At 44.2% G+C, this 26,744-nt stretch overlaps 1 protein-coding gene across 3 annotated transcripts in view; it reads right to left on the bottom strand.

Annotated features, from left to right (window-relative positions):
• The window catches only part of LOC146860800 (SITS-binding protein-like), a 695,607-nt gene that overhangs the window by 483,788 nt on the left and 185,075 nt on the right, over window positions 1-26,744 (bottom strand). For all 3 annotated transcript variants that reach the window (XM_085644760.1, XM_085644761.1, XM_085644759.1), the window contains exon 2: window positions 3,375-3,546. In XM_085644760.1, coding sequence (XP_085500886.1) covers window positions 3,375-3,546 — 172 coding nt within the window. The remainder of the gene's footprint in view (window positions 1-3,374; window positions 3,547-26,744) is intronic.

The raw sequence follows: 26,744 nt of genomic DNA, 5'->3' as shown, positions 1-26,744 counted from the left end.
AAGCCAACACCCACCGCACGTTCCCCCAGTCACTAGGCTGCTGGGATCGACTGCACAGACATTTGTGGGAAGAACAGCACTTCTCCACTGCTCACTAATGTCTTCCTCAGCTCTGCTGGTGCATCTTTGGGCTGGGTATGAGGCCGCCTCTTCCACAGTGGCACGCCAACAGTGAGCACATCCTGGGCACACTCACCACCCGAAGTCCGTTTCGGTCACTCAACTCGCCCCTCCGATGATGGCACTGGTCTAAATCGAGGCTGCGAAGTAGCACCTAGGACCCAAATGCGTTCTCCACCAAAATGGTGTCAGAGCTCAGTTGCCACTGGCTCACTGGAACCTCCCACGAACCAGCAATCACTATATTGATTATCGATTGTGGCCTGGGGACGGATAAATGGGCAGATGAGAGGGGATTTTGAAAGCGGGCGTCAGAGCCGTTCTGTTAAGCGGCCATCTTCGCTGAAGGTTGGCCACGTCTCCCCCGCCAATGTTTTTCCTGAATTTCATTTTTTTGACCTTAGGACTCAGTGCCGTTGACCACTGCTAGCCAGACCTAAAGTGTTTGTGCTCTCCACTCTAAACATGACAACATTGGCTTATACACAATTGGCATATTTACTTTACATATAAGTCCCTAGTAAAGTGGTACTACAGGTACCTAGAGCTTGTAAATGTAATGCCACTAGTGTGTCTGCCGTACTGCTTGTGCCACCCACTTATGTAGCACTTTAAACATATTCAAAATTAGAAGAGAGGGGTCCCACTCCCTAAAGGGACAGGACACCAAGATAAGACACTTCTGTCAAAAACAAGATCCCTTTGGGTTCCTTTTTTAAAGCATACAAGTACTTTCAGTCACTAAGCTTACACCATTCAAATCATCAGCGTTCATACGAAACCAAAAAAGAAATGATATAAAAATTATTTATTTTAGTATATGATTCTTTTGTGATAAAAATATATACCTAAATACAAATTCATAGAATCCACATCACCAATGTACATCAAGTGATCAAAAACAAATTAAAAATGTTTCAAAACAACAATTAGTTGGAGACAAACACCAATCTTGTACAATCAGCACACCAAGTTTGACAGTTAAATAAACTTAAATAATGACCCCTGGAGATGCTTGGGTGCTAGATTAACACAAAGCGACGTGTTTCGGTGACACAATTTGATTCATCACCTTCTTCAGGCTTAATGTAACAAATCAGTGTCTCCCCATATATCCGTTGTCAAAATTGTCAATGAGCAAAAGGGGGGAACTGTTTCTTCCTCTAATGTGGTGGTTAAACACCTCCAAACCAACCACACGACCAGTAAGGGTATGGCATATACGTCCACCCTTAATTTTTCTTCCTTTTGTTGTTGTGTTGAAAAAGTGAGGCCCATATCTCAGACTAGCCATTGCAGCCTGTGTGTATGACGATTGAAACTTTTACCAGGCCCAAACCTTCCTTTTTAATACATACAAGCCACCCCTAAGGTACGCCCTGGACAGCCCAGTGGGCAGGGTCCAATGTATTAAAGAATTAGGAGGTATACTTTTAAGATTTACATGTCCTGGTAGTGAAAAACTCTTACATTTATTTTCACTACTGCAAGGCCTACCTCTCCCATAGGATAACATTTGAGTTACGGTATTACATTGTATAAGTGTAATTTCCAAATGGGAAGAGGTGACTAGTTCATGTTTAGTGTCTCTGGAATCACTATTTAAAATACTAACTTATGGTGGTCGGATTTTAAATTGCAATTCTGAAAATGCCACTTTTAGAAAGTTGGCATTTTCTTGACGTAGCCATTTAGTGCCTGTAGCTTGTACCTGGGTAACATGTTTGGGTGTAGCTGACAATTGAGCTTTGTGTATTCCTTCTAGACAGCCATACACCAATAGGGACCTTAGGTGTTCCTGGATGGTCCATCACTGGCAGGATAGCAGGGAGGAGCTGGGCACAACCCCTACTTGCACTTGAGTAGGCTGTGTCCTGCCTGCACTCAAAGAGCTGAGTACCCCCTGTAGCAAGTCTGGAGCTAGGACATGGAAGGCAGGCTTCCTGGGGACTTCAAAGGGAAACCTCTAGAAGCTTCTCCCTCACTTCAAATGCACAACTGGTTAAAAATAATTGACCTCAGACACCAACTCTTCAGTACAGTTTTGGACCTATGAATACCCTGCCAGGAATATGGACTGCTGTGCTTCTGAAAAGACTGCCACTCTGCTGGACTACTGCTCTGAAGGAACTGCTGCCCCTTTGTGCTGACCTGCTGCCTTCTGCTCTCTTGCCTATGGAGGAAGAACTGAACCTGCAACTTTATCTTGAACCCAGGACTCCAGAGCGACCCGGGACATAAAAGGCTCCCCAACATCCTGCACCAGCCCCTGGACTTAGCTACAGAGGGTTCCCGACCTCCAAATGGTGCATCTCAAGGTCCTGGACCTTTGAATTCAAGCGTTTTGGCTCTTCACAACAGTGAACAGGCCCATTCATACCAAGACCTCATTGCTCGCATTGGAAATCAGCGTGAAGCTCCGCAGCCCAGCTGTTCACACTACAGCATCGACCACTCATGGAGATCACCAATGATAAGCTCCAGCAACGACCGCCTGCCATGCCGGCCGGCTCTTACCGCTTTGCTGACAGCCTCCCGTAACGCTCTCCCTGCTCCTTGCTGCCATCTTCAACGTGAACAAGACTCTTGCCATGAACTTGAACAGGCAAACTTCATCTGGTCGAATCTGGTGACTGTATCCAACCTGCACTCCATCGCAGTCAGTCTGAAAGTATGACTTTGACCTGGTCCATCACGACCAGATATCCACAGTTGGCCCTTTGTGCTGTTTGGCGCTATTAGTACCTAAGTTCTTTAAAATGTCATATCTCCGGTTCTACTAATTGGATTTTTGTCATTCTGGTAGTATTTTATTTATTAAATTCGGCTCTGCTTTTCTAGCTAGACGTGTGATCATTTTTGTGTGGTGTTTTCACAGTTTTACAGTTTGAAGTGTTGCATAAACACTTTTCACATTGCCTCTAAGTTAAGTCTGACAGCTCTCTGCACAGGTTAATTTTTGGTTGGGTTGTGGCTCACCCTGACAAGGATTGTGGTTGCTGCCTGACCAGGGCTCAAACCCCAGTTAACCACTAACCCAATTTCTTACACTAACCGTATAGTAAGATAAAAAAAACGAGAAGTCAAATAACTGGTGTTAAGTTTACATGAGCAAGGACGGTGACATGAGTTTTGAACTGATTACTACTAAAGCTTTAATGTATAAATTCATACACAATGGACACCATCAATAACAAAACATACAGAATGCAATATTGCAATTTGAAGAAAAAATGTAATTCTTCTTTTCTTACCTGTTGATCCTAAAAAGTATCTCTCTAAAACGGATCCATACCCTGCAGGATTTCTTTTTAGATCGCTGATTACAAAAGGTTGCAACTCCATATTCACATCGTTTAAAGGCCAGTGCTGAGCACCAAGGCTTGCTCCTCCGTACCACGAAACGTTTAGCATTGAAAAGCAATTCTGGAACAAAAACAGAAGTCTATTAGTGGCAGAAAAGACTGACTATGCCGTACAATCACTCTTCTGAAAATTATATCATCATGGCCGTAATGATCACTGATTCGCAAAGCTAGCAGCCACCAGCTGTAATGAATCTGATATGCAACATAGCCAATTAGACTTTTCAATTCTGCTACTATCTGTTTGGCAGGGGGTGGATGGGGCAGAAAGAGGGTGGGGGGATGTGGGGGGCAGAAAAAGGGCGAGCAGGGTGACTAGGAGCACAGAAAAACACAGGCCAGGAATATGCAGTGAGTGGAAGTGGAATAAGGTAATTGCAGCTGAGCAGGAGCTAATGGTAAAAGCGATGGGTAAAGACAACACTGGAAAAACGAAAAAAGGTGGCAGAAACTGTGCAAGGTGGAAAGAGTGTGACAAGGGGGTAGCTGGGACATTCAGATGTGGAGATGGATGGTGTGTTAAGCTATAGGTAGGGGTGCAATACAAAAATTTAGATTTTAAAGCATCGACCTGCAATAGTATTGACTCCAAGATAACGATTTGCACAAAATCATCAAGGTAAGTAGATATGGAGTTAAAATAGTTGATATACACTTCTGTATTCATGCTTACCTTGATGTTTTTGTGCAAGTAAATGTTTTGGAGTTGATTTCACTATGAGCCCATCCTTAAGGGCAAGGGTTCCCACACTCCCACCTTTTTGCAAACATGATGAGTGTCTGTCAGGTTGAGCAAAGGTCAGCCTGACACTCTTCATGTTCGGGTAAGGAAGTCAGGTGCTGTATATGCAGTAAATGCACAGACGCCTGGCTGCCTGAGCTGAACTTTGCTGGGCTGAAGATTTCGCTCACAGGGCTATGATCGTGACCTCTTTAGCCCTGCAGAGCACTTGGAGGTTCTCCTCCTCACGACGAGGGGTGCATCACAGATAGACTCAGACCAGGGCACTTCAGTTTTAAGTTCTGAAGCTCCCAGGGCTAACTTTCCATCAGTGACGCTACATCACAGAGTGGGGTGGGGTCAGCAAGTCTCATTGACCCCTTCCAACTCTGTGATGAGAAAGGGAAGGTGCTCCTCTCGTTGGCTTGCCCATGATAAGGTCATCCAATGAGAGAAGGCGGCAGTCCCAATCCTCCAGGAACCACTGAGGCTTCCCTTCTGCCATCCAAGATCACCATGCAGCCCTGTAATTTTTTTTTTAATACTGAGTGTGTGCATGCAAGCATGTTAGTGTGTATCTGTGTATGTAATGATGTATAGGTATTTGGGCATGCATGCTGTGAATGGGTGTGTGCATGTGTATGTGCTTGTGAATGATTTCTGTACACTTGTGAATGGATGGATATGAGTGAGCGTGCATGTAGATGGGTGAGTGTGAGTATGCATGTGTGTGTGGGGGCCTCCTTCCCTGGCTCGAATTACCTGCTGCCACTGGTCGATATATTTACATGCCAATATTTTTGTGGTGGTAGTTTTGACATACAACATATGTGGGTGTGTCTGGCATCTTCGAAAACAATGGAGTACAAAAAGGAGAGGAGAATACTGAAAGCTTGTGGGAGAACAATGCTGATATAGATCTGGCAAAATGGACTCAACAAGAATTCAACATGGAACTGATAGAGTGCCATGTTATTCTGAATTTGTAGGGGTGCATTATAATCACCGAAAGTCCGCACCCATATATTTAGTGGGAACCTATTAACGTGTGATTTAGAAATGTAGTACTAAAAGTAGTATGTATTGGTGTGACTAGAAATGTAATCAAGTCATTTACAAAGTTCAATGTAATTTCTAATTGAAATTGTATGTTAGATAATGCATAACAAATTAGTCCACGTGTAATGTGATGCATTAGGGTTAAACGTGCTCCATATTAAAGCCTGCCCATGTAGATTTGCTTATTCATGTATGCAATTTAATGAATATCAATGCTTATAATATGACTCTAGAAATATGCGCTTAAAATGTGTAAAGGCCTGATCGCATACACGCTTTAGAGAAAGGCCTATTTGATCTCATGTTAGCTGAATATTGTAGGCCAAAAACTGTTTCCCTTGGAAAGGCTCTGGGTTTTGTGAGAATCAGCAGATCTCAGAGAGTGGAAAGTTTCTCGTTCCCATGTTTCTGTTGCAGGTGCAAGGACACCTAGCTCGTTAGGAAGACTAACCCTTTGTTTTAGGAGTTAGGATGGTAGGAGAAGTCAACAGGGGAGTATACTGGAATGCAGGGATGATACTTTCAGCGGAGAAGGTGCCTGGGACCCAAGATCAAGTTAACCATCTTTGGATGAAGTATGAGTTTAAGTGGAAAAGTACCGGGGGAAGACCTGGCTGAAGAGGTGTGACGTAGGGCGTGTTCCACGATTTTGGGATTTTGAATTAGGGAGAGTGCCCCGTGGGTTGAGCAGTTGAGGATTAGATGGGAAGCTAGAAGGAGCATCTTCGAACGAGCTCTGTAGCTTGGCTACTGATTGAGCAAAGTGAGTGCACTTCTAAGGAAGTCTTCACTTCTGACACCTTCATACTCTCTTGCCTGGGGAAAATGCTAAGCAGGGATGCCACCTTAGAGGCAGAGTAGAGATAGACTAATTGATTTTTCTTTTTAGGTTGATGACTTCTAATATAGAGATTGGAGCAGTTATTGGTTGCCTAATGCTTCTGGAGCTAACTATTCTTCTTATTCTGAGTCGGATGAGACTCCTGCGTAGGATATTTTTTGTATTAGTGCCCATATATTTCCTTAACCTTGTGATGAGGTGCTTGTATGTGCAATTATTTTTGGCTTTGTAATAAACCCCTAAAATTTGAAATTCGGAGTCAGTAATCTTTTGGAGTTCAAAATTTGATTTGTTGGATCATGTGCTAAAATTGGATTTTCTCCCCGTTACACTATTTAGCAGATAGAAAGGTCCTGGCGGCCTGAGAGGATTCTTGGTGATGGTAAGATAGATAAGAATCCGGCTTTATCAGTTGGTAGCAGAGGATGGTTATCTTTGATAGTAAGGGGAGATCTAGATCAAGATAAGAGATTACTAAGGTCCATAGAATTCGAGCGATGGTGATCTATTGGATTGGAAACAGCAGATGACGGCAGCTGATGGAAACCGACGGAGAATAGCGGAGCGGCGAAAGGGTCAGTTCGTGGTAGAGTGAGTATGAACAGGGCGATGTGTTTTGTAGATTGCAGTGTTGATTTGATTGTGTGATGTCTTGCGGAGTTGGAGTGAGTGTTGAGTGATTGTGAGATCAGGCTGTGAACACGCGCAGCCCGGAAATTCTTAGGCTCGACGAGTAGTCTGAGAAGTTGTGGTGTAGAAGACACCCAGAGTTGAATCTGTTGGCTATTGAGAGGGGATTCGTGAGACGTCATCGATTACCCAGACCGAGATAGGGGGAGCGAATGTGTGAGTGCGTGAGTAACCGATGCTGGTCGTGGGTTGCTGTATGTGGAACATCGAGTGTTCGAAACCTATCAGTTGAGGCGATTGTCCGGTTGTTTCGTGGACAGATAGTTTCCAGATTTGAGGTCAACAATTTCGAGAGACTGTCTGGTCATTTCGTGGACAGATAATTACTTCATAGTGTGAATGAGACGCATGCAAGAGTGAGAAGCGAATTGCGAAGGAGGGGAACTGCTGCGAGCGGAGGAAGGGTGATGTCAGAAGGTGCCGCACTGCGATAGGTCGGATGTGTGAGTTGCACTGGTATTGGTGGATTGACATCAGGAAGTAAACGAAAATACTGTGCGCGAACAAAAATAAGTTCATCATGAAATGTTTTAAAGTTTTACGAGAATTGTGTAGAGGTGATAGACATGTAGTTACTCGTGGAGGAGAAGAAGCCCCTCCCGAGGATACCCCAGCACATTATATGGCAAAGAATGTGGTATTGCATACTATAATTTGGCTTGAAAATTGGCATAAAATGACTCAAGGAGAGGGAGAATTGATTTTCCCACGGTATGGTACTTTCAGGTTAGATGTGTTGTACCAGTTGAAATCTGTGATGTCTTCTTTGCGACCTCTGCCTAGACCGACACAGTTTGAGGCACTACACGCATGGATTAGAGCAGCGTATGACAGGAAAAGGGATAGAACTCAGGAAAGGGTGAAGAAGTCGATCAGGGCATTCCAAGATGCGAGGTGGGATGCATTAGAGAAAAGGTGGAGAGTGGAAACGATCGAGGAGGATAGTTTGTGCCCGCTACTAGAGAAAACAGAAGGTGCGCAGGCAAAGAGTGTAGAAGAGGATGATAGCGATGCGGATGACAGCTTGGTAGAGAGGTTGTTGTCGGAAAGACCACCTCCATTTATTCCAGATTCTTACGAAGGAAAGTCAACCCCAGCCGAAGGGACTAGTGGATTACAGACTCAGTTGAATGTGAGAGTAGTAGGGAAAATCTCGACAAGAACAGAGGACATGAGAATGCAGTCTCCAGCAGGTACAGAAGCAGTGGGAGGTGTGAGGTTACCGGATGCTTTTAACAGTACTGGTTACCATTGCACCCATAGTATCGGTCTATGACCTAGACCAAGTGAGAATTGGCAGTCTAGCACAGTCAACTGCAGGAGAAAGAATCACTACCGAAGGGAATGGCACAGTGAGCGAAATGGAACAGGCTCCGAGACCTATGGAATGGAGCACGCGATTGCCAGACACCGCGGACTCCTCTAGAGGATAGGTGGATGTGAGACCGGCGAGACTAAAGTCTTTGGCTGAGTCAAGATCAGATCTGAGAATATGGGTACCACCTGCGAGGAATCAGAATGGTAGAATGACAGGGAATGGTGAGCAAGATGAGTCAGGAAACAGACCAGTTTCTAGGAACATGACAGAAGAGAGTAGGTCTCGAGATCAGAGCTGTGAGAATGATTAACGCAATGGGGCAGCTTGTCGAGAACCATTGAGAGGTGCCATAAGGGCAAGGATGTTAGATGTAGTGAGGTTGAAAGCAGAAGTTGATGAAATAATTAATAGAAATTTGCTTTTGGACAGGATAGAAATTTATGAACAAGATGAGTTGCTTTTTGTAGCAAAGGATGTGACTCGCAAGGCAAGGACTACGCATGAGAAACTGACAGATTTGGCCAAGAAGTACGAGGTAGACCTGTCTAAAACTAGGTCATTGCAAGGGAGCCATAGGTTGCAGTATAGTGATCAAGAACTAGAAGAAAAGAGGGCCATAGGACTGAGGACACACTTCAGAGAGTTGATTGTAGGGATGCGCGCATGGATCATGCTTGACAAATGGGAGGAAAGGTGGTCTAAGAAGAAGAGCTCCAAAAAGACTGTAGGAGAGACGCCGCCTCCAGGTGGAGGGATGCTAGGGGTAGACGATTATCCTTTACGAGAGGTACAAAATGGAGGGTATGTGCATGTGCCTTGGAGTAGAAGGGATTTGGCTGCATTTACAAATGATTTTCCTCGGCTGAGTGAAAAGCCTGTAGAATGGTACAAGCAGGTTGATCGCTTTGTCAAAATCTCGACAGTGTTGTGGATTGATTTGAACACATTGTTTGACATCGTAGTTCCAGGGGATTTGTGGTCCGCATGTAAAGTTGCAGTTGAACGGCCAACTTCTGAGCCAGAAAGGGATTCTGTCACAAATGGTCCGTCACCCATAGTTATGAAAAAGTGATTACATGGTTAAAGTTGAAGATCTCACCTCAGGATATTGATTGGGTTAAGATAGACCGAACTGTTGAAGAACCAAAGGAGACAGTGCATGAGTATTACGAACGTCTTTTGCAAGCCTTCAAACAGTACAGTGGGTTAGATACCTTAGATTCGAAGGATATGGGACAGTTCGTTTCAAAGTTTGTGTTGGGGTTGAGACCAGAGGTTAGTCTCATGATACAGCAACATTTGATCTGTCGGCAGAACTTTGCGGTATGCCAGATACTGCAGTGATGAGGTAGATTCGAAATACAAAGTTGAAAGACAAACTGATGCTTGTCCAGATGCAAACGGCTCAAGCTCAGTCTAGTGGAGGGACCTTAGGAAGGAGACAGGGAAATAACCAAGGAGGAAATCAGAACATCCAAGGTCAGGGAAGGGTGAAATATGTTGATCCCAAGACAGGAATGGATGTGGCGACATTGAAGAAGACCACTGCGTGTCATCTTTGTCACCAGATAGGACATTGGAAACGCGAGTGTCCCTTGAACCGAGCAAATCAGGTGCAGCAGGAGGTAGAGATAGTTCAGGCACCTGTACCTGAAGTGGTAAATACTGTGACAAGGCCAAGGTCGATGAAAGGGGGAACATTCAGTCCGCAGGTACACGTTCCCCAGCCACTGAGGGTTCCGCAAGGAACTCAGACTTACCAACAGATGCCTCTTTTTAAAGGGTATGATGAGTACAGCCCAGACCCGTTAGCATGACGGTGCCTGAGGGGGGAGGAAGACTGCACACTTGGAGCAGTCTTGGAGGTAGACCACAGGGGACCGTTATTGGAAGCAGATGTTGACCGTCACCCTACCACCTTTTTGGTTATCACTGGTGCTATCCGTTATACTGTAAGATCAGCAGTAGTTCCTAACCTACCCCTCTAGGGACAATCGATCCAAGTTGTTGGAGTAGCGAATAAGAAAATGACTAGGGGCCCGATTCACAGAACTAACTTAAGACAAAATCCTAAACTTACTACCATTTTGGTATTCACAGAAGGCACTTACTCATTTTGCTATTCACAGAAGGCACTTACTCATTTCGGTGTTCACAGAAGTTAGGAGTTCTAACTTTAGGACTCCTAAATGCCTTCTGTGAATACCGAAAGTCTTAAAATTAGGATTTTTCTCAGTTAGTAGTAGTATAGTTAGGACTCCTAACTTTAGGACTCCTAAATGCCTTCTGTGAATACCGAAAGTCTTAAAATTAGGATTTTTCTCAATTTAGTAGTCCTAAATCTAAACTTAAGAAAGTCGTAGATTTCACATAGATTTGTCTAGTGGTGATTTAAAGCTTAATGCGGAGCCAGGCTGCTATATGAATATGTGGATGCGATGGATGCGAAAGATTGTTATGTGTGTATGCAGTTACCAGCTTCAGTGGACGAGGGTATTAGGTATCATCACATTGACTTATGGGATTTCATGTAATCTGTTGCTTAGCATATTTTATGAAAGAGGTCAGTTCGAGTATTTCTTTTCCAATTATGATGCAGTGCTTCCTGAAGTTCCAGCTTACAAGCATTTGAACAAGTACGATTATTATAAATCAGAAGATAGGCTTGGGAAGCATTTCATACCATCTTTGGAACTGGATACCGCATTTGCTCACCAACATAACTAGATATGTTCATTGTCAGATGTAGAGAAAAAGTTTGTAGATATGGTAGAAGATAGATATAGAAAACTAACAAAGACACGAAATACAGGAGACAGTCCAGTAGATTGGACCGAAGAGGAAAGATCGCATAGGACTAAAGGGAGTTATGGTCCTATAGCATTGGACAAGGAGCAGAGGGGAAAGTTGTGTGTGAGACCGCATCAGACCTATTACAAAAAGGTTCCAGTGGGACAGAGTATGTGTGATCACGTTTTCACTATGGAAGATTCTGCTAAGAACTTTCTGCAAGGCTCTGTACAAGTGATACCAACTGTCTATTATGTGTGTGGAAAGAATGCCTATGTCAGGTTGCCTGTGAATTGGTATGGTACGTGTTATCTGGGGATTATTTTTCCAAAGATTTACCATGCAGAGGATTTGGAGCTTTTGGAAAGTGGGCAGCATTCGAGAGTGAAAAGAGCTCAGAGTGCAGGAGTGTTGATTGGAGATGTTTTTGGAGCGATAATACCACATTTGGGAGTGATTTTGAATGATGTGAAGATCAGACGATTGGCAACCGTGGTTGAGGAGCTTTCGATGAACACAGCAAAGTCACTGTTACTTGTGGATGGAGAGATGTTGTCGATAAGGACAATGGTTTTGCAGAACCTCCTTGCTTTAGATGGTTTATTGGTAAAAGAGGGTGGGGTCTGTAAATTATTGAACGTTCAGGAGTGCTGTACGTATATACCAGACCACAGCAATGATCTGGAGAAATATATAAGTAACATCACTACAATTCATCAGGACATAGAAGATTTGACTGAAGAGGTTGTTTGGGAAATGGTTGGGAAAGGATTCAGTCGAGTGGGGAATTGGTTTGCGAATTTGGGGAGAGGATTCCTTGGCTACGTGTTGAGACCTCTCATTATCAATGTGGTTTGTGTGGTTTGCCTGTGGGGATTTGTGCGAGCCTATAAAGGAAACAGAGTTGAGAGAGCTCTTAGAGTGAATGAAATGAGAATGGCCAGACTGCAGGACAGTCAATATCAGAATCTTAAGAATATGGAGAGACTCCGAAGGGGTAGGATGGCAACAAGTTCTGGTTAGGTCGGTTCGTTCTCCAATGGAATTGTGAAATGGTGTGATGACACTAGTCATCAAAGGGGGGAAACAGATAGAGCACCATGTTATTCTGAATTTGTAGGAGTGCATTATAATCACAGGTAGTCCACACCCATATATTTAGTGGGAACTTATTAACGTGTGATTTAGAAATGTAGTACTAAAAGTAGTATGTATTGGTGTGACTAGAAATGTAATCAAGTCATTTACGAAGTTCAATGTAATGTCTAATTGAAATTGTATGTTAGATAATGCATACCGAATTAGTCCACGTATAATGTGATGCATTAGGGTTAAACGTGCACCATATTAAAGTCTGCACGCGTATATTTGCTTATTCATGTATGCAATTTAATGAATATCAATGCTTATAATATGACTCTAGAAATGTGCGTTTAAAATGTGTAAAGGCCTGATCGCATACACGCTTTAGAGAAAGGCCTATTTGTTCTCATGTTAGCTGAATATTGTAGGCCGAAAACTGTTTCCCTTGGAAAGGCTCTGGGTTTTGTGAGAATCAGCAGATCTCAGAGAGTGGAAAGTTTCTCGTTCCCATGTTTCTGTTGCAGGTGTAAGGACACCTAGCTCTTTAGGAAGACTAACCCTTTGTTTTAGGAGTTAGGATGGTAGGAGAAGCCAACAGGGGAGTATACTGGAATGCAGGGATGATACTTTCAGCAGAGAAGGTGCCTGGGACCCAAGGTCAAGTTAACCGTCTTTGGATGAAGTACGAGTTTCAGTGGAAAAGTACCGGGGGAAGACCTGGCTGAAGAGGTGTGACTGAGGGCATGTTCTACGATTTTGGGATATTGAATTAGGGACAGTGCAACCTCTGATCAAACAATATATGGCATTGGGAATAACTATTAATTGTGTAGCTCTTTCATGACAAGGACCAAGAGTGACCACTGGCTCATTGAGAAAGTTCGATTCATTATTTGTGGCAGAAGTAGGGCATCAATAGCGGCCTGTAACATGTTTTGACTCTCCAGCATTACCCATGAGCTCCGTTACATTTTACAAAGAGTAGGGTTGACTCCACCTCATCAGTGTTGCTGACAGGGTGAGACCCCTACTTGTACTGTACACTTTACAGTGCCAATATCGATAAAAGGGAAGGCTCCAGTGCATGGTCATTAGGAGTAAAGTGCTAAGCATAGTGCTCATATTAATATGAACATAAATGATTATTAAACGCACTGAATGGAATGGATGACGATTGCTAAGTGAAATAATCCACTTCCTTTGTGTTTTAAAGAGATTTATTAGTGGATCAGTAACCAACATCCATCACCACAGCAGTAACAGATCAAACTGTCATACACAGGGAGTGCGGGGTAGAACGCTCACGACATTCCACGAGCGTTCCAATCATGGGGGTGGGCGGAAGGAACCAATAGATAAAGGTTAATTACAACACATCTTCCTTCCAATACAAACTGGGAACACAATAAAAAGTCAATACATGAAATAGTCTTTTTGCCAATTGGGTTTGAGGTGCACCTTCCTCAGGTGCACCTTCACATCAGGAGTGGTATCCATGTTGTCATTACTCAGTCCAACATTGCAGTCATTGTGGATAGAGTCATCACTCCTATCATGGACTATTCGGTCTACACTCCAATACTGCCCATCGTTCAACTGTACAACATTCTCAAACACCTTGCTCACCACCTTTTTGTCAGAAAATTTTGAACAACCTGACGTTACCGTGGTAGGTATTTTCACTTTTACTGCATCACCTACCTTCCAAGTTCTAGGAGACTTCTGTATTCTTTCATTATACCTATCCACATATTTCCTTTGGTTTAGATGTATTTTATCCATGATCATATCTCGATTCACCACCTCTTCCCTTCCACCAACAAGCCACAGGGGGCTTAACTTAGTACCAGGATCTCTCCCTTTAAGAGACTTAAATGGTGACACGCCAGTGACTGAGTGGGGAGTGATAAGATAAGACCAAACCATATCCTCCAATGCTTTCCCCACATTACTGCCATTTTGTACATTAAGTTGAATACAGTCCTTGATCATACGATTTATGCGCTCTACCAACCCATTCGCCCTAGGGCAATACAATGGCGTAGGTTGATGTTCAACAGAGAACTTGCGAAGGAACTCTTTCATACGTGCTGAGGTAAATTGAACCCCATTATCTGTGATCAAGATCTGTGGTACGCCTTCTTTTCGAAAGACCCTCTGTCGTGATGCTTTCCACTACTTTGATGATAATCCATTTTGAGTGGTAGTCCACTAACGTGAGAATGAACCTTCCCCCCAGTCCTTTTACATTTAGAGGACCAATAATATCCATGGCCACTTTAACCCATGGAGCCGGTGGAACTTCCACTGGAGAGATTTTCCCCTTGCTCAAAACTTTACTCTTGTCACTTATAGTGCAGGGTACACATTCTCTTACTTTTCTTTCCACCATGGTGTCCATTTTTGGCCACCAATAATGTAACCGAATCTTACTCTTGGTCTTACTGCAACCTAGATGACCTTCATGTGCCAAATGTAGGATCTTTTCCCTTATCCCCTCAGGTGGTATTAACTTATTTCCTCGGTATAAATTTTGTCCCTGTACATGTAGCTCATTCCCCACTTCCCAAAACACCTCTTCTCCATTTTTTAAACACGGCCATCCCTCAAAAATGAGCTGCTTCACTCTTGTGAATAACCCATCGTTTGATAAGGCTTCTTCCCACTCAGGTTTATCCAACCCATCAAAAATTGTAGATACCACAATTTCATCACTAGGATCCTCCTCCGACGCCTGATTCTTAATGGCTAACCTAGACAAGCAATCAGCTGCTTGATTATTCTGACCCGGTATGTATACCACTTCACAAATTGTTTCCCTGAAGACCAAGGAACATCTAGATATCCTGGGTGTTGACCTTCCAAGATTCTTTGTTGAAAAAATGCTTAATAAGGGCTTATGATCTGTCCTTACAATAAAAGGTATGCCCCAAACAAATGTCCTGAAATGTAGTATAGCCCAATAGCATGCTAATGCCTCCCTCTCAATTACTGAATAGTGGGATTCAGCTACAGTTAGGGCTCTGGATGCAAACGCTACTATCCTTTCCCCATTCTCTGTCACTTGACTGAGTGTGGCTCCAATGCCTTTTAAACTTGCATCCGTAGTGATAATGGTGCGTTTGCTAGTATCAAAGCTAGTATCAAAACACCCCAAAAATGGTGCAACAGATATACTGTCTTTGATCTTCTTAAAATCTTCATCACATTGTCCATCCCATTCAAATTTTGTACCTTTTTTTAATACACATCTCAAAGGATAAGTAGTGTCAGCAAAGTTTTTTATGAACTTTGAATAATACTCTGACAACCCCAGAAACGATTTGATCTCTTCCTTGTTGGTGGGACATGGTGCTAACTTTATTGCATCTACAAGATTAGTTTTGGGCTTGATTCCTTCTTTGGAAATGACATGCCCTAAGTAAGTGACAGAGCGAACTCCTATTTGGCATTTTTCCTTTTTCAATGTAAGACCAGCCTCATTCAACCTACTCAAGACCAAACGTAGCTTTCCATTATGATCATCTTCAGTCTTGCCATACACTAACAGGTCATCCTGGAAACATAAAACTTGTTCCAACCCTTCTAAAATATTTTGCATTGCCCTTTGAAAAACTGCCGCTGCCGAGGCTAACCCAAATGGCATCCTACAAAATCTGAACGCACCAAACGGCGTTATGAACGTTGTCAATGCCTTACTTTCAGGATGGAGTCTTATTTGGTGGTAGGCTGATGACAAGTCTATTACTGAAAAGAACTCAGCCCCACAGATCTGATTAAGCATATCATTAATATTTGGCAGAGGGTGCCTATCAATCCATATATTCCTGATTAGCTCCCTTAAATCAATGCACAATCTGATACTGTTCGTATTGCCTTTCGATGTGATAACGATGGGTGCAACCCACTCAGCACATTCCACCGATTCTATGACGCCTTGACTCATAAGTCTGTCAAGCTCCACCTTCAAAGGTTCTCTCATCTTAATGGGAATATTTCTGCATTTATGAGCTACAGGTTTTGCCCCTTCCTTCAAATTTATTTTATGTTGATATTCTTTCAGGCACCCTAGTTTCTCTGTGAAAATTCCAGGGAACTCATCAAAAATCTCTGCCCCACACACACCTCTCCCCACCAACAAGTGGGAATAGAGAAAAGTTGATTGAGTTGAGCCACTGGCGGAATGTGTGCAACAACGTTTAAAACTCTGTTAGGAGTGTGCACGACAAGGATTGTGTATAAAGGTAACGTAACTTTGCATAAAAATATGATGACGGATATTCACTGGAAGTTAGTTCAATTATGGAAAGGGAATGGAAGTTTTCAGAAGATATGTTTCATTAGATAACAGTAACCTGAAATAGTATTCAGTCAGTCAGAGCACTGATGCATGTAAAATTCATAATTGACAAAATGGTGGCATGTTCCTTATCTGTAGGGAAGTTGGCAAAACATGAACTGTGCCACACATTCAAAATGAAGGTCAATGAAAATTAATTTGTTTACATTACCATCTTTCTCATCTTATCATATAGTATATTCTGGGTGCTAAGAGAGACAATCTTGATGAAAATACCAACTTGTGAACTGATTATGGCATCTATTTAGTACCAAAACAAACCTAGCCATGCTGGTGGTGTGACAAAAGAATCCCAAAAGAATGTTAGATGACCAGAAGGACGAGGAACTTGGATAGTCTGGGTGATGAAATTGCCTGCCACCTGTACAAACATTTCTTCTTGGTGCCTCAACATCATTGTTGGGTGAGGCTGGAACAATGGGATGTCATTTGTTAATGTTTGATTAACTAGGGGATCCATGTGTTCTCTGACAATTGAAACACCTTAATTCCGTCCTGAACACCACGGAATCTGCCATTGATCGTAAGTATATAAAAACAAAAAGACTTGTGAAAGCATCAAATCGCATATGGACTAAACACCCCTCCCCCTTTTGTTCTTGTCCCAGCGAGTGCATGCAAAATAGAAGCCACTTGTTCTGATGAAAGCTCAGTGCAGCTAAGAGTGACATGAAAATCTGATGGAGATGACGACAAGACGAGAATTGTGCTACAAATCTTCATGGGCACAACATCTTGCTCTCAATGTAAGATGAGAGAAGGGGCACTTGCTCTACCTGTACATTCTGAAAATACAAATTTTGAGAAATGACGAGGAAGTATGGTGAGTAAAGAGGACTGCAAATATGCCAGACTCGGCATGCTGTGTAGGAGACCTCATGTGCATGCACCACACCAACCTATTGGGAGACCTTGTACACCTTTCTCATCAGAAATTCATCATATCACAATAAATACACAAAACAAAAAAAATCATACATAAATGACAAAGGAATCAATCATTAACGACCGTCAAGTTGTCGCCGGTCTTCCAAGAAAATGTGATAAAGTGCAGTGTGCCAACATGCACATTTTGACCATGTTAAACAATAGCGAAAAGTGAGATGTCCTTCATCAATTGGCTGAGCCTATCCCTACATTTCAGGAAAATATGGCATTGTAGTTGTGAGCGCAGAAATATCAGCTATAGATTTAAGCATTATTTGAGACAAAAGCAGCTTTGAGCTTCAGACATAAAATTACATTTAAAAAGTGGCACACTGATATTTAGTGCTGGAGAAGTGAAAGCATGCCTTAGCTGACATGCTGCTTAGCTGCTTTCCTTTTTATGAATCATGTAAAACCATGCACAATTAATTCATGGTTGAATTTACATTGTTTAATATAGATTTGACCTCACTATAGAATGTACATTTAATCTACAAAATGTGTTTTGAATTTTCAAAGTAGCATATATATTTGTGCTGAATTAACACACATTATTAAGTGTAGAGAAAAGCTGAAATACAGCTTGTGATACTCATGAATTAGTCTCCTTTGAAAGCCTCAGCACTGTCTATTGTTCAGATGAGAATGTAATGTCTGCCTTTTCATGTTCCTCCAGTGAAAGAAAGAAGTTTCTTATAATTTAAGGCTTGTAGCTTGCTTTTATCAGTATTCAGTTGTTTAAACAAAGCCTCATTCATTTCATAACATAGAGTGAAACTGCAAAGCACACATTTTCTTCAGTATTAATATAAAATGTATTCCCAGTTTGTGCCTAAATAATACTCTCTTGTCAGAGTAAAGTTTCTTGTTTAGTTGAAATAAATTGTTTCTTTGGCAGGAAGCTAGGAGATTAAATCATTTAGAGCAAAATTCAAATGTGTTACAAGAACTGATTGATGACGTGAGGGGTGTCAATGATTTTCTGCACTTAAAATGGATGAAGTATGAAGACCAAAAGTCACATGTTTTGCTGAAATATGTACTTGTTTCTAGCTGAGGGGGCCTTTTGCTTATTCTTTTTTAGCAGGATGCTTGCAGAATCACACAGTTTTTTGCTTTTTTTAATTCTCCAGAGAGCGAAAGAAGGGGCTGTGCGCAGCCTCTGGGGAGACAACAGACAGGTTTAGAAGGAGACACGAGTGTGAGGGCAGATTTAGATGCAGACTTTTTGCTAAAAACCCCAAGCTTTATGCTTTGACTAACTGGCTTTGCCAAGACTTATTTGATCTATGCATTATTCTCTTTATGGGAGATTTTGCAATTATTAAATATTGATTTAGCTTCATTCTAAGCTCACTCTTGCTTTGTATTTCTTGAACTCTTTATGAGTTCTGACTGACATAATGTATGCCTAATTTTTTCCATAGAGTAGGGATTTCTTCCTTAATGGAACGCTTTGTAAGCAATTTATGTTATGCTCTAGATTGACTCTATTTTCAATTCTGTAACCTAATAAAGGATGAGTCAGAGAAACTTAAATTTTGATTGGAAAATAAATCCTTTTAAAACTACTCACAACTCTCATTATTGCCTTACATATTTATTTGCATTTGATTTGCTCATGTTTATGTAAGTCTCCTCTTTGGTCATCTCATGGTGTCAAAAGTCCATCGCCTTGAGCTGAAAACAAGGGTAGTGGTACTTTTGCAACAAGAAATTACTGTGTGATTTTTCTGCTCCTTCAGTTGGTAGCAGAGGATGGTTATACACCTTGACCAAAAGGAACAGAGCTTATGTTAATGTCTGAATGGAGCTACAAAACAATTTCCCAAGTTAGATAAATGTCTAGGTTCTCAAAAAGTCCTGATTCCTGATTGCAATGTCCAAAACTTGAAGACTGGTGAAGTGGTACTGGAAGGAAATTCGAGAAGTCGATTGTTGGAGGACTCAATCTGAACTATGGGAATGCGCTTTATGTCAGCATGGCTAACTACCTTTTTTCCCCGTCTCCAAGTTATTCGGACTGCTGCAGCCAAACTGGTTTGCAAAAAGACCAGGTATAGCTCAGCTTCGGCATGCTTGAAAGACCTTCATTGGCTGCCTATGAGACAGAGAGTCAAGTTTAAACCACTATGCTATGCGCACAGAGCATTACATAAACTCGGCCCTAGAATTCTGCAGGATACATTTTTATTTTTATGTCCCCTCGCGTGCCCTTAGGTCAGGCCGCCATGCAATAGCCAAAACCATACACATAAAAAAAGTTAGAGCGGAGGGTCGCTCCTTTTCTTATTTGGTAGCTACCCACTGGAACAAACTCCTGCTACAGCTTTGTCTCACTGAGGATCATGTGACATTCAGAAAGAAGCTGAAGACGTGGATTTTCTCAGGACTCAAAGTTTTGATGCCCATGAAATATTGCTCTAGACCAGATTCTTTACGTCATATGCCACAATCCCCCCTAACAGGTTTCCGCTTATCCTAGCCCCGTGATGTCCCTTGGGATGAATGTCGCACTCCACAAATACAAATACAACATAGGTGTTAGTATCAATGGGGTTGTGAAATGTTGTTAATGTGCTAGAAGGTATTATTAGTTGTGTTGAGAAAACAGTAAGATTCTGACTGATGATGACATTTTTCTCATTAGACTTGACAGAGACCGAAATGGACTTGTGACACTACAGAGAAGCTTGTTTTATGTTGTGGCCCGTTGTTGACCTAATGGAAGTAAACGGGTCCATCCATGACCTAAGATCCTGGGATAAAGCTTAAGGGCGGTCTTAGTCTGGAATACACTAAGCGTGTTTTGTCTGCTGTGGAAGTAAGTACTGTGCATAGGGCCTTGCCTGTGCTAACATAGGGAAACTTGAAGCATGGGAAGTGAAAATTGTTGAGGTTTCTTCAGAAAGGCGTATTTGGGGAAATCTCAAAGATTTTGACTTAGTGAGGGCGAAATTGCGCTGGTCGAGATTTTGCTGGATGTGAATGAAACTCTCTGATTTTATTTGGTTCTATAATTTCTTTTGTGGTTTAAATCTTTTTATTTTGAGAATGCAAAAGTAACAATACCTGCCACCTACATCCACTGGCCGGTGGGAAACAACATAAGGATGCTTGTCTTTTGTAGATGGGGTGCAAGAAGGTAGTATGAAAGAGGAAAGGCGGAGGAGACAGGAGACTGGGTAGCTGAGAGTGATCTTTATTCTAGTGATGTAAATTCATACACACAAGGGAGATGAATTATCTCCTGTGGGTGTGATCTTCAGTGGAAGAGTCTGCCTTAGTGAGTCGGAGGACCCGGAGGTATCTCTGGCACGTGAGGTCTGCAAATTCCTTGGATAAAAATTCTATGGTGGAGCCCCAGGTTTTGTAGAATCTGGGGAGTGTGTGTGTAAGACTTGCTGTAAGCTTTTCCATGCCCACCACCGCCCATACTTTATGTAGCCAGTCCAGACTGGTTGGAGTCTCATCTGTTCCCCATTTAGAAAGCAGCACCTGTTTAGTGGCGCCCAGCGCTAACGCGATCGCTCTCCCTCGACAGGACTTCTAGGTAAGCGCGCTAGGGAGTCCCAATAAGATATAGTTAGGGAGTCTGGGGATTTCTGTGTGATAGATGGTGTCTGTGTCCATCATTATTGAGTCCCAATAAGCTTGTATCTTCGGGCATTGCCAGAGAGCATGTGTGAGAGGGCCTATCTGCCCGCAGCAGCGCCAGCTAAGATTGTCCCCTCCAACCTTCCACTGCGCAATTCTGGTTGGAGTGTGGTACCAGTAATGCGCTGTTTTGAGGAACATTTCCTTCCCAGCGGTGCTACCGGAGGAAGCTGTGGCCCTATGAATAATATCGTGCCATTCTTTGAGGGAGAACTTGGCGTTCAAGTTCGGACTCCCATTGACGCTGCCCAGGGGATTTAGTACTATGTTTAGGCGTACTCAGGAAGGTATATATGTCTGAGAGCAGGCGCTTTTCCAAACTTTGTGTATGTACCATTTTTCAAACTTAGTTAGTGGGCGGCTAGCGTGGGGGCGCACCTGTGATTGAGTCACCCAGTGTGGCAAAGCAAGATATTGCCAGTACGCATCCTGGGGGACTCCAAAGTCCGAGACGAGTTGAGGGAATTCCATTACTCCCTTCTCGTCAAAAAGGTCACCAATTCTTTTGCAATTGGCCTCCTGCTATTTGATATAGCTATTCCCCTCTCTAGCCAGGGGGATGTCCGGGTTTCCTATAAAAGGGGTCAATGGTGACATGGGAGTAGAGAGGCCACAGCGCTCCTGCACCCTGTCCGACGTCCTGAGGGAAGCTCTCAAAACTGGGTAGACATAAACGCGGATCGGATGATGATGTTTAGTGAGCCAAATACGAAAACAACAGTTGATTGACAGAATGCAGAACAATGTCATACATTCACCCCAGTACAGAGATCTGGGCCTAAATCCATCGTTTTTTTGCTCACCATGCCATTCCAGTTTGAACCCAGCCATATGCAAATCAGTCTTGACCCTGTGCCTCATGGGAACAGTCCAGCACGAACTGCCAAGCCAGGATCTCCCTGGACTGGAAACAAGCGTCCTGGGAACAGTTTCAGGGTTTCACCCCTCTTCAACAAGGATAGCTTGATTCCAGTGGCATGGAGAGCACGGGACCCACGTCTGGGCATACCCGTCCCACTCGGGGTGACAAATGCAAAAACAACAGTTGATGGACAGAATGCAGAAGAATGTCATACATTCACCCCAGTACAGAGATCTGGGCCTAAATCCATCGTTTTTTTGCTCACATGTTTGCTTTGTTCACCCTAAGTTGGCAGGGTATGCCCAGACGTGGGCCCCTTGCTCACTTTACCACTCTATTCAAGCTAGCCTGGCTGATAACAGCTGTCCTAGGATGCTTGTTTTCGGTCCAGGGAGACATGGCTTGGCAGTTTGGGCTGGACTGTTCCAATGAGGCAGAGGGTCAAGACTGATTTGCATATAGCTGTGTCTGAAATGGAGTGGCAAAGTGAGCTAAAGAACGATGATGGATTCAACCCAGATCTGTGACTGGGGGTGAGTGTCTGAAAAGTTTCAGCGCTCTGTCCATCATCTCCTAGTGTTTGCTTTGTTCGCCCTAAGTTGGCAGGGTATGCCCAGATGTGGGTCCCTTGCTCACTTTGCCAAGCTAGCCTGGCTGATGACCGCTCTTAGCCAGAAACCAGTCCCAGGATGCTTGTTTCCGGTCCAGGTAAGACATGGCTTGGCAGTTTGGGCTGGACTGTTTCCATGAGGCACAGGGTCAAGACTGATTTGCATATGGCTGTGTCTGAACTGGGGTTGCAAAGTGAGCTAAAGAACGATGATGGATTCAACTCAGATCTGTGACTGGGGGTGAGTGTCTGAAAAGTTTCAGCACTCCGTCCATCATCTCCTTGTGTTTGTTTAGTGAGCCAAGGCACCTTCCAGATATGCATTCCTGCAACTGAACGATCAAGAAAGCACCAGTGTTTCTCTGACTCAGTTCTATGCCATTCGATCATATATCACAACTGTGCAGCTTGAAAGTATTGCCCCAGTAGCAGAACACCAAGTCCCCCATCCTCCTGTCTCATGTATGTTTGGTAGAATGCCATGCGAGCTCTCTTCCCTCCCCTGATAAATTCCCAGAGAAAGTATTGCAGTTGGGCCACCAGCTGTGGCGGGGCTGCAGTGGGAGAGTCTGATTCACATACAGGATGCACGGCAGTAGAGTCATTTTTATAGCAGCTAGTCTGCCTAACCATAACACTGTGTGTTTTCTCCAAGTAAGGAGCTCCTCTCGAATCTCAGATAAGAGTGTCAAGTAGTTCACCTGGGTGTCTTTTCAACCATAGGGAATATCCGCAGCCCTAGGTAGGGAATGCCCTCTGAAGCCCACGTAAATGAGAACTGTGCCGCCAGTTGGCTTTGGTAAACTTTAGGGATAGTTAAGCTGTGGGCTTGCGTTTGCTGGATGTTAATTTTAAAGCCGGAGGCTTGACTAAAGACTTCCATTTCGTGTAGGAGGGGATTTAAGGAGGTGAACGACTGTGTGAGGGAGAGCACCACATCGTCCACGTGAAGCGAGACTTTGTGTTCCCTGTTGGTGGACTCTTTATTCAAAGGACTCCATGCAAAGAGCAAATAGTAAAGGCGTTAACGGGAGCCTATCAAAAGGCTTCTTGGCATCCACTGACAGGAACAGGGTAGGGTGCTGGGTTCGTTGAGTTTCATCCAGTAGATGGCACATTCGCCGAATGCCATCACTCAAGCTGCGCTCTGGGAGAAAGCCGTATTGATCCGGGTTCACGAGACCTTGCATATAGGGGGCCAGACCAGCGACAAGAATGCTGGTGAAAATTTTCAAATCAACATTTAAAAAGGCTATGGGGCAGTATGAAGCACAATCTTGTGGGTCCTTACTAAGGCTAAGGTATCACAACCACCTCCGCCATAGACATTGTAGGGGCCAAGGACCCGGCTGCACTAAATTAGTTAAAAAGACAGGTGAGCAACGGGGTGAGGTTGGAGGCAAAAGCTTTATAAAAATCAGCCGAAAACCATCTTCCCCTGGTGCTTTCTCTGAGGTGAGTCCCTGAATAGCCCGAAGGCTTCGTCTGGGTGGATATCCGCATCTAGTTTATTGCTTCTGAGGTCAGGGGGGAAGCCACTGGTGCATGTCTCAAATATGCCTCGGATGCCGCTGGGTCTAAGAGATCTGTTGAGTAGAGGGTGGTATAAAATGACTCGATTTCAGCAGCAATGGTACTATCTGATCGGAGAATCTCGCCTCGGGAGCTTTTGATTTCTGTAATGCGGCGCACAATTGTCTGGGAGCGAAGCTGGTGTGCCAAATGTGTCCCAGTCTTGTTTCCACCTTCATAGTAGTGCTGTTTAGTGCACAAGAGGGCATACTCAGCTCGGTCACAATCCAGGACCCTCAGTTGCTTTCGTGCGGTGTTGAGATGGCACCTGGCTTGGATCGACCCCGTACAGGGATGTACCCCTTCTAATTCCCTTATCTGTGATTCCAGGTGGTCCCATTTTTCTCTCCTATCCTTATTCAGGCTAGCTGCTATAGCTAAAAACTGTCCTCTTATAACTGCCTTCAGTGTGTCCCAGACCAGGGAAATAGGGGCAGAACCGTCATTGTTGATCGTTAAGTGGGTTTGTATGGCATCCCGGATTTCTTTAATGTTTGTGTCATTTGGGAGCAGTTTGTGGTTTAGTCTCCATGTTTTCTGACGTTGGGGTTCCCCGGCTAGCTGTAACACAAGGGAAATCGGGGAGCGGTCCGAGAAAGCAGCCGTCCCTATCGTGACCTCCCGAGTGTCCCTCGTGACTCGTGGGGATGTCAAGAAGAAGTCTATGCACGCATAGGTCTGGTGGGCTGCAGAGAGGAGAGTCCAAGAGCGACCCAGAGTGTCCCACCCGTTGTACAGGCCTATCCAATTGGGGGTCTGACACTATGTTAAGATCTCCAAATATTAGATCCCCGTCCATGGATTTGAGGATGGTAGTCCGTGTTTCCCCGAGGAATGGTTCCTGTTGTTCATTTGGACTGTATATGGAGGCGACAGTATAGGTGTGACTCCCCAGTGCCACCCATAAGGCTAACATTCTACCTGGTGTTTCCACTTGCGTGCTTAGCACTGTTCCCTGAAAGTGTGTTGCTAGGAGGATGACCACCCCAGCCCTCCTCCTTGCCACAGAGGCGAAATACTTTCGGTCAAACCATCTTGACCAGAGGCGTTTCCAATCAGGGCACATGGGGTGAGTCCCCTGCAGTAGGCAAATGTCACAGTGTGCATCTCTAAGCAGTGCAAGGAGCGCGCATCTTTTGATAGGTGAGTTCAGGCCCCGGACAGTAAAGCTCAGTATCACAACCTTAAGGGGAGCCATGGGGGAAGTTCAAGGCAAATCCATGGGATGTGTAGGGGTAGACTTATGGGGGGGTCTGTGGCCTCCCTCCCACAACCAGCACCAACCGGGGAAAGTGTGGTTAACAGTGACCTGTAAGCGTGAATCTTCTTCCATCTCAACCCCATGCGCTGCCAAGGTAAGAGAGCTGCAATGGCCCCAGTGCTATTGCCCCGTATGGAGGCCCCTATGTTAAGACTTTCCATGATTCTAGTACCCTCGGAGAACCCAAGCAGAACATTCCCAGGAGGAGGCCCCCCGTGTCTGTCGGAGATTACCCCCATGGTTCTGTGGCCTTTACAGACATAGCGCTTTCTGTGTCACCGGCTTGTCGAGCTGAAATCTGGTCCCTAACTGTGGGCGAAATGTCTCCAAATAACTGAGAGTAAAAGACAGAGGGAAGGTTGAGAAGAGAGTGAAACATGAAAAACATATATAACAAGAGAACAGCACTCCAGTGGGCACAGGTATCCCCATCGTGAATGGGTCCATATGACTGGCAGTCGGTCTTTATCTTGATGACAGCGAGCTCCATCCACCCAGGCCAATTTCGTTTTCCACCTCGGACTCACCAGCAGCCTTTGGTTGCTCGTGGACAGAGGGAGGGATACATGGCCTTTGTTTCAGTTGTTAGAAGTCTCACCAGTCCAATCTCGATTCTGCAATTCCCACAGTAGGGCTTGTCTTTCTTTCTGGCTTTCAAAATCGGAGGGCCATGTACACTTCTCCCTCCTGGTCCCACGCCGCCGTCCCGGTTTTGGTGGCCCCAGGCTGCTGTGTCCTCATTCTGAGACTCCAGCGCTCTCCCTCCTCTAGGCTGACTCCGATTCCTTCCTGCACTTCTTTTAGTGACCGCACCGCCTGCGTCTCCTTGTTCCAGACAAAGGTCAGTTTGAATGGGTGCCCCCAGCGGTAGCAGATTCCTTTATTCAACAGGTAAGCAGTATCTGGTTTCAGGGTTTTGCGCCACTTCAGAGTGAGGGTTGAGAGGTCCTGATAGATTCCTACTTGAAATCTCTCCAACGGGAGGGTCGCCTTGTCTCGACTCACGTTCATAATGACTTCTTTCTGTTTGTATGAATGAAGGCATGTATGGGTGTCTTGTTGTTGGCCTGGGCTTGAGGCCGGTCTTCCAGCTCGGTGGGTAAGATGCAGGATAAGTTCCTTGTCCCCAAGCGCTGGCGCAACGTGTTGGAAAAGGTGAACATCCCTCTTCTCCTGCTTTCCGCCGTCTGCCTGGAGTGGCACTCCTTTGATGCGGACCCCCTTGACAGGTTTTCAAAGTCCTACAGGCGAAGGCAGAGTTCCTCGTTGTGGTGAGTTACAGCAGCTCCCGGGCATGATCAGAGTGCTCCTCTTTTCTATGGTCGCCAGACCTCTCAAGTGAATCCCCCCAGTCACCCAGTTCCTGGATCTCTGTTCTGTTTAATGACAGATGCCACATCCAGCCTTAGGTCCGCAAAGTCTTCCCTGAGAGTGCCAAAGTGTGCCAGAGGAAACAACAAGTGATTGGTTCCTCTGTGTGCGCACACGAGGGGCCCATGTCCTTCTCT

This window comes from Triturus cristatus, chromosome 3_1 (genome assembly GCF_964204655.1).
Source record: "Triturus cristatus chromosome 3_1, aTriCri1.1, whole genome shotgun sequence".
In the NCBI taxonomy this organism is placed as follows: domain Eukaryota; kingdom Metazoa; phylum Chordata; class Amphibia; order Caudata; family Salamandridae; genus Triturus; species Triturus cristatus.
Note: the sequence above shows the minus strand (reverse complement) of the source record. Positions and strands in the feature narration are given on the sequence as shown.